Below are 9,195 nucleotides of genomic sequence, written 5' to 3' on the forward strand. Positions count from 1 at the left end.
CAGCAACATACCTTCGTATTTATCTTAAGGGCGACATTTGAAAGATATTGTTTACTCATCCTACAGACATGCTTAGTCAATCAACACGGTAAAACTAACCAAGATCCGTCTCACAGATCCTTTTTAAATCCTCTGCAATGAAGACATTGTGACTCGAAATGAAACAAAGAAATGCAAATGCGGGACAGGATTACTTTTACAGAAAACAGCATTACAATTGATAGGATGCGCCTTGACAAAGCATCCACAGAATGGTATTCCTCCCCCCAACCTCCCCCAACCTTTCCATCAATAGAACAATTGCTAAATTCTCAATTAAAAGAAGAAAAAAATGGAAGAGGACGAAAATAGTTGCAGTGTGAGTTAACAAATTCAGAACACTGCAGCAACATACCTTCATATTTATCTTAAGGGCGACATTTTCAAGATATTGTTTACTCATCCTACAGACATGCTTAGTCAATCAACACGGTAAAACTAACCAAGATCCGTCTCACAGATCCTTTTTAAATCCTCTGCAACGAAGACATTGTGACTCGAAAACAAAGAAATGCAAATGAAGGACAGCATTACTTTTACAGAAAACAGCATTACAATTGATAGCATTTTATTAAACAGCATTCGTAAAATTGAATTTCCATACCATAAGGGACCTATTATTCTTTGCCAAGAGGCTGAAGTATTTACATGGCCTCATGGATATAAGGTCCTCTCCTGATCAGGGTGTGATGTGAATGGTGGGAGTATAGGTTTACGAGCACATTGCTGCACAATTCAGCTGACCAAAATTAAAATTGTACACACAGCAAACAGAAGATAAATTAGAATCTCTCAAAACAAAATCTTGTCCAACCAAAAAACAATATATGAGCAGATCCTTGAACCATACCATTCTGGAAATGAGGCACAATTGAGCAAGTTCCTGACAAAATCCAAGAGCAAAACCCTCTTGCACATTCCGTGAAAATTTTATGCACATCCAACTGTTAACAGTTCCGCCGTTGACCATCTCTGCAATAATATAAAATAGCTAAATTATGCAATCCCAAAGGTACTTGCTAGAATTAAAAATAATAATTTCTGATTTAATAACTACAATTTTTAACTCAAGTGTATGTATATAAAAGCTAGGATTGGTTCCAATAACAAGAAATTGCATGAATACTTCCCAGTTAAACCAAACCCAGTAAAACCTAATCTACAAAATAAGGAAGACCAAAAACTAAACAGACAGTGCCGATCATTTCTTTAACACCGACTATCTTGACCATGTGGATTGCTCTCAGTAGCCAAAAGGACCACACAGCTTATGGATATAACATACCAACATAAAATTGTAATTGTTGTAAAACTTCCTTAAGCCATAACAAATGCCTATTCCTATAGGTGCACCTCTTCTATGAAATAAAAGCTATGAAATCCAGGTGTTAATCTTATAGTTCAACGGGAATAACCTTTGTGCTTGCTGACATCACTTACTCTGCAAGACTGAAGGGTTGAGTTGCAAGAACTCAAAACTTCAATGTCACTTTCATCCATCTATGATGCTAGTCATTCTCTGTCCACCGTTTATCACCAAAAATCTCCACAATTGCAGATACCATCTCTGAAATGATGAAATCGACTAGCATCTCTTACAGTAATAGCCCTTTTAGTGATAGTGGTAATGAATTTTATAGCATTGTGGCAGTCCCTACAAACTCTCAAATTCTTCGTAATAAAAATGGGTTTGCCGGGACCCAACATTAGAATCCCAAATGCTATTGCGAGCTTCTCGCTATGGTAAAGAAGAATATGTTCCTTCTCCTCTTCCTCTACATCTTGCAACACAAAACTTGTATCAGCTTGATAACCCAACTTTTTAATCTCCCCTAACAGTTCATCAAGCACATCATATATCAGTACCGATTGTGGGTGTGAGCGGTCCCCACCAACAAATGCATGAACAGTGCCGCCAACTTCAGTCCAACTACATCCCGGGCTTTTCATAAACCCCTTATTTTTCTGCATTATTCTAACATTTGCCGCGTCATCCCATCTCCCGGCAGCACTGTATATGTTAGATAACAAAACAAAATTTCCCGTTCCTTCAGGTCCTAGCTTCTGAATAGTCTTGGACACTTCTTCTCCTAGTTCAATGTTCTTGTGAATTCTGCATGCACCAAGCAAGGCCCCCCAGACGCGAACATCTGGCTCAAATGACATTTTTTGGATGAAATTGTAGGCCTCGCCCAAAAGTCCGCCCCGGCCCAAAAGATCAACCATGCATATACAGTGTTCCATCCTAGGGACGATATTGAAATGCCGACTCATCTCAAAGAACCAGTGTTTTCCTTCGGTAACAAGCCCCGAGTGGCTACAAGCAGACAAGAGGCATATAAAAGTGACATCATCAGGTTTTAAACCAGTACTTTGCAAATTGTGAAACAGCGAGACTGCCTCTGTACCAAGCCCATGAATTCCATAGCCAGCGATAATCGCATTCCACGAAACAATGTCCCGTTTTGTCATCCTATCAAAAATTTCTCTAGCAACGTCAATTGTACCACACTTTGAGTACATATCAATGAGCGCATTGGAAATTGAGATATCCAATGTGAAACCACGAACAATCAAATAGCCATGGTTGCACCGCCCGTGTTGTAGAGCAGCCAAATGGGCACAAGTCGGGACTACTCCCACCATAGTTGCGAGATCAGGCTCTATGCCATTAAACAACATCTTGCGGAAAATAACCAAGGCCTCCTCTGCATTACCATTTTGCACACATCCAGATATTATAGCGCTATAAGAGACCGTATCCTTCAGCTTCATCTCATCAAAAAAACAAATCGCGTCATCTAGAATCCCACTTTTAGCATACATTGAAAGAAGTGAATTCCCTACTGTTATATCTGAAAAGAAACCGGATTTAATTGAGAAACTATGTATCTTTTTCCCTCTCTTCACATCAGTCAACCTCCCACATGCTCGAAGAACACTCCCCAGAGTAGCTGATGTCGGACTTAGAGACTCTTCAAGCATCATCATATCGAACAATGCTAGTGCCTCTGTCATTCGATCACATAGAACATATCCTCCAATCATCGCACTCCAAGTCACCTCATTCTTAACACTCATGATGTCAAAACTTCTTCGAGCATAATCTAAGCATTCGCATTTTGCATACATATCCAAAAGCGCAGTCCCCACCAACACATCTTTACAAAAGCACCTTCTTACACAATAGCCATGTATGGTCTTTCCCTGATGCAACAACTTAGCTTGGCCAACCGCAGGCAGTACTGCGACAACAGTTGAAGAATTCGGACTCATTCCTCCCATTTGCATTTCAACAATCAATCTAATCGCATCATCACAACGCCCATGAAGAGCGGACCCCGCTATCATGGCATTCCATGCCACAACATCTCTATGAGGCATTTTATCAAACACTTGGTATGCATCATCCAAACACCCACACTTTGCATACAAATCAACCAAAGCAGTTGAAACAAAGACATCCAAATCCAACCCAAATCTTTTAGCATCCTCATGAATCTCCTTACCATCTTCTAATACCAGTAAACCCGAACATGCCTTAAGAACAAACGGGAATGTAAATTTGTTTGGTCTAACGCCCAAATCAACCATATGGTAATACAAATCAATAGCTTGATAAATGGGTCCATTCCAAGCATAACCCCTTATCATGGAATTCCATAAAAAGATATTGGGTTCCTTAATTTTATTGAAAACAATGCGAGCAACCTCGATTTCTCCGCAATTTATATACATTGACACAAGTTTTTCGAGTAAAAATGAATTCTTAACAAGGGTATTATTCTTGAGGATATGTTGATGGATTTTCTTGCCTTCTATAAGTGATTTGGAACGAATGCAAGCTTCTATGAGCTGAGAATATATATCTATCTCGACATTGTCTGTAAATTGGAGCATTTTAATAGCTTCTTTGATGTTGGGTTCTTTAGAGATGAGGGTTTTTTGGGCAAAACCATTTCCACGGGATTGGATTAATGAATGAAAACTCGAGGAGGGAGTTTTGTGAAGTGACAGAGACCTTAAAACTGCCATCTCTCGTTATTTTGACGAACCCAACCGTTGGTAACCGAAATTTAAATGAGGGGTTTTGCAAAAGAGGTCCTCTACTTTGCTCTATTTGCAAATAGAACCTTCTAGTTTGAATATAGTCAATAGTCATCACTAGAACTGTCAATTGGGATGGGCAAGCTCAAAGCCTCCCCGTTCGGCCCGCTAAAAGCCCGCCCATAATTAAAATGAGAACAAGCCAAATCAAGCTTGGTCAAAAGTTGAAGCCTGAACTCTAATTTGGGCTTGATCAATCGTCCAACCCATTATAGGCCCGGCCCGATAATATATTTACTATATAATTTTTCAGGATTTTTTATACCCTTAAAAATAACAGTATACATTAATTAAATAGGTACTTAAACATTCTCTGTTATTCTTTATGATATTAAATGGTTTTCTAGTTCAACACTTAAACAGGAATACGTTCAACAGGTTTTTTTTGGATGGAATGTTCAACAGGTTTTTTGGTTGTTAACTTGTCTTTGAGTTGGTACCTGGTCTCCTTACTCTGTGCTTGCCTTATAGTTTTTTCTCGTGTAGAAAATAAGAGGTCATGGGCAAGCCTGAACTCGGCTCGAAGCCCGCTGTGGAGTTTGGGCTGAGTTTGGGCAAGCAAATTTTCTAATTTAGTCAGGCCCCAACTCGGCTCATAGCCCGTATAAACATTGGCTGAGCTTAAGCACCTCAGGCCCGCCCAAGCTCAGCCCGATTGACAGTCCTACTCATCTCGTTTCACGTTTGAAAGAAATTTGCAAATCAAGTCATGCCATTGAAAAAGACCAAAAAATCCTTAGACCTGAAAAGACAAAAAAAATTACCTTGTAAAAAGACCAAAATACCCATAACAGTCAATGATAAGTTTTGAATCAAGGATAACTTTTGCAAAAATTACCTTGTAAATTAGGGGTTTTTCTCTGATTACGAAAACAGTCTTCTAGTTTGACAATTTGCAAATAAAGTCATCATGTTTTAAAGAAATTTGCAAATCAGTTCATGCTACCAATTTGTTACCAAAATACCCATGGTAGATTTTTTTTTACTCACAATAGACCAAAATGTCCTTGGTGAAAGATGAAAATTACCGTATAAAAGACCAAAATACCTGTGAATCTGTGATGCTCAATGATATGTTTTGATAGGGTGGGTCCCACGAACTCAATTCAAACCCACGCATCGTTGGGGTCCACCATTTTGCTACATGTTTTGATGGGGTACGTCCCACAATCTCCACCAGTACGCATTTGTATGATGGGGCACACAATTTTACACGTCATGTGTTTGATACACAGTGGGCCCATTTTTTTACACCCATACATAAGAGAGCTAGTATATATAGGAAATTATATTCTCACACCTTGATTCCAAACTTATTATTGACTGTCATGGGTATTTTTGTCTTCTTACAAGGTAAATTTTTTCTTTTCACGTCAGAGGATATTTTGGTCTTCTTCAATGAGGTCATGGTTTAGAGGGAAATGATATCAGGACAACCATGGTTTGATAAGTGCACTAACCCATCTTGTCTTTTATTCTGTTTACAGAGCTGTCAAGGGTTATTACAGTTCCCGGAAAAGCTCTTACAAACCAATCATAAAGACAAGTTGTGTTTGTGCAATTATTAAAGTATGGTTGTGCTTGATATCATTTCCCTATTCATAAGAGAGTTTTTGAAAGAATCACCCACTTCATTTTCAACATGATGTAGAAAGTGTATTATACCCTACTATGAAAGGCATGACCAAAAAACACTAAAAATCAAACAATCCTAACCATCATCCTATCTGAGGATTCTCCACTGAACCCAAAGCCATTATAAAGAGCTATAGAGAAAAAATGTTTGACATGGTTCTCTCAAAGTGAGAAGTACCTAGAAGACCTCTAGCTTACTAGTGTGTAGAGATTACAAAGATATGCAGAGATTAGAATGGTCTATACCCTCGTCAAGAGCCATGAAGAAAATAGGTTTTATTTGGGCCTCTCAATTTGAGAAGTACGCAATACACTAGACCCTCTGATATTGTGTGTTGGTAGTGGGTCAAAATGGTATTAAACAATCTCTGTTTGGTTGCTTGTTTTGGCGGGATTGTAGGAGTTTCAAATGCATGAGATCTCCCCAAAGCATGTTTGGTTGTCATTTACATCTTTGACCACTAGACAACTTCTAGACATCATTATTGGTTTTTATCCTAGGTGGTGCCTACGTGGAGGAGATGTTCCCCCCATAATCTTCTCCCCTTTTTTCACCAAAATGGAGAAATTTGTTGAGGGGAATCAGGAGAAATTCTTATCTTATTCTTTTTCTCTCTCTTCCACTTATATTTTGATAATGACACCCTACATCTTCAGCTAATTTCCTCACGCAACCAAACACTACTCTCAAATCTCCCTCATAATATTCTCCCCATCTTCCATTCTCTTCCATTCTTGTCTATTTCTCTTTGACTTATTTTTCTCTTATCCTCCCAGCCATCCACAAGCAACCAAACAGAGCATATGGGATTTGCTTGGGAATTTCGGAGGAAAATAATGTACTATATTAAATAATATAGAGTATAAGTATATAATATCTCTCTCATATTTAATAATTTGAAATTTTGAATTTTTTTATAATGTAATAGAGATACATAAGGGTACTAATGACTATAACCATGAGAGTTGCAAGCTGCAATGAAGGAGATAAGTGGCTTAATGCCGACCAGGAGCAAGTCAGAAGATCTCAATAGAAAAAGTTTGATATTTGTACCTCGTTGGGAGGACTGTTTTGCAAATAACCACCATATGAGCAATCAAATTAACCGGCTTTAAAGCTATGAATGGATCAGTTCGGGCCCTCATATCAACCGAGAAGCTATCAGATCGAGCATTAGATGACATGGATTTGAACAGACCGGATTGGTTTGAGGGAAGATAAGCACGCCGGATGATTTGAAGATTGGGTTCAACAATAAGTCGATTGATAGATAAAAAAGAAAAAGAAATCGGGTTCAACAACAAGTCCAGTAAGTTGATTAAGTTGATATTAGGCTTTCTTGTTGTATCCTTTTCCTTTATTAATATATCTGGTGGGGGTCCTGCCTAATTAGGGGTGGCAACGGGGCGGGTCGGGGCCGGATGTTGGGGTCCCCTTACCCTTCCCCTTTGCGGGGAATTTTCCCCCTCCCCTTCCCCTTCCCCTCTGCGGGGATGGTGGGGAATCCCCCTCCCCTCCCCGCGGGGAATATCTAATCCCCTTCCCCTTCCCCTTCCCCTTCCCCTCCCCGCATCCTTCGGGGACAAAATCCCCGCCCCGCCCCCTCTTTGGAACCCAACCAAATCAGCAAACAGAGCTTCTTTCTTCTACGTCCATTACAGACAATATTGTGATGAATGCTATGATTCTATTCATGTGATCAACAAACAGATGGACAAAATCAGAAATGCATGGATGAGACAACAAACATAAATAACAACAGGACCTCATCTTTCAGCAATTTTCTGCATAAATTATGGAATGATAAATAGGAAATGAGCACCAGGATTACCTTCATTAACAGGCAGCCAATGTGCAAAAAGTAACTATTTCAGTAGTCACAATGAACTTTAAAAGTCCATAAGTGGGCGCTCACACACGCAAAATAATGTTCATTAGTTCATTCTGTATAGCATGTTAACCCCCAGATGAGCATGAGAAATGAGAATGGAGAAGAGAACAAAATCAACAAATGACTTATTTCTTTAATTGCAATTCAGTCTAGTGCTGACATGAAACAAATTTCTAGTAGCTAAATTTTTCTTGTTGAAAATTAAAACCTGCAATCCAACCCTAAAATTCTGTTGGCACTACGATTTTTTGATAATTGCATACACTTAGCGTCTCAGGCTCTCAGCTTGTCTTTATTATTTCAACATCTGTGAAAAGGTTATTATAGTTCCCAAAATGCTCTCAGAAGCTAATTAAAATGAAAAGACAAGCTAAGTTTATGTTTGGGGGAATCTTGTAGCCGATCCACAGAGTTTCTAGTCGTTTTCCTTAAAAAAAACACTTAAAAATTTACAAAAAAATGGCATTGATTAGCGGGGCGGGGCGGGGCGGGGACAACTCCATCCCCTTCCCCTTCCCCTCCCCGCACCGGGGAATTTTTATATTCCCCTTCCCCTTCCCCTTCCCCTTTCAAATCGGGGAATCCCCTCCCCAAACGGGGCGGGGCGGGGCGGATCCCCTCTTTTTCGGGTGAAATTGCCAGCCCTATGCCTAATCCCAGCTTACCCATAAAAAATAAAAAATAAAGTCGATTTATTGATCAGATGTTTGACAGATAGATTGGTACCGGAATTTGGTTGTGATCAGTCGCGCGACCGATAGATTGCCTAGATACATGTTCTAACGCATGGGATTCAATCCAAAGAATCTCACTGCTCGGATGATCCTGACCCTACGATGAGTAGCTTGTTGACATATATGGACATCAAACGACTAGAATTGGCCAACCATAGTAGGGCCTGTTTTACATGTAAAACCTACTGAATGTTAGAGTATAAAAGATAAAGGACCAATTACCAATGGGGGACAAACATTAGGCAGAATTATCAACTAGACCCAGGCTTTTCAGAAATTACCAAAGGGGGACAAAATCTGTCTTTTCAGTAAAAGCTGGACGAAAATACCCTTTGGCATATAAAACACGTTTTGACTTTGGAAGGGGGTTTTCAAGTCTCTACGATTGGGGTTATTAGGTATCAAAATGGGGTTACCAATTTCAGAATGGGGTTTTCAAGTCTCTACGATTGGGGTTATTGGTAACCCCATTTTGATACTTGATAACCCCAGTCCTAGAGATTTGAAAACCCCATTCCAAAACTCCAATATCCTCGGCCAATTTTCAAGGACTTGATAAGCCCATTCAGAAATTGGTAACCCCATTTTTTATACTAGATAACCCCATTCCTAAAGACTTGAAAACCCCGTTCTGAAATTGGTAACCCCATTTTGATACCTAATAACCCCAATCGTAGAGACTTGAAAACCTCCTTCCAAAGTCAAAACGTGTTTTATATGCCAAAGGGTATTTTCGTCCAGCTTTTACTGAAAAGACAGATTTTGTCCCCCATTGGTAATTTCTGACA

General features: G+C 39.4%; 1 protein-coding gene across 4 annotated transcripts; it reads right to left on the reverse strand.

The window, feature by feature from the left end:
- Nucleotides 1-348: 348 nt before the first annotated feature.
- LOC143854405 (pentatricopeptide (PPR) repeat-containing protein) lies at nucleotides 349-4,082 on the reverse strand. Of its 4 annotated transcripts, none has more exons than XM_077364369.1 (3): nucleotides 1,480-4,082; nucleotides 890-1,011; nucleotides 349-765 (listed from the first exon to the last, which is right to left on the reverse strand). In XM_077364369.1, exon 1 carries the CDS (start codon nucleotides 4,072-4,074, stop codon nucleotides 1,573-1,575), a length of 2,502 nt encoding a protein of 833 aa, XP_077220484.1. In that variant the 5' UTR covers nucleotides 4,075-4,082; the 3' UTR covers nucleotides 349-765; nucleotides 890-1,011; nucleotides 1,480-1,572. The 4 variants fall into 4 exon arrangements, with proteins under 4 accessions (XP_077220484.1, XP_077220485.1, XP_077220482.1 ...); XM_077364370.1 differs by having other exon boundaries at nucleotides 349-778; XM_077364367.1 differs by having other exon boundaries at nucleotides 349-1,011.
- Between the last annotated feature and the right edge of the window lie 5,113 nt (nucleotides 4,083-9,195).

This window comes from Tasmannia lanceolata, unplaced genomic scaffold (assembly GCF_043159265.1).
Source record: "Tasmannia lanceolata isolate RefF3 unplaced genomic scaffold, GAP_Taslan_0.1 ptg000020l, whole genome shotgun sequence".
Taxonomy (NCBI): Eukaryota; Viridiplantae; Streptophyta; class Magnoliopsida; order Canellales; family Winteraceae; genus Tasmannia; species Tasmannia lanceolata.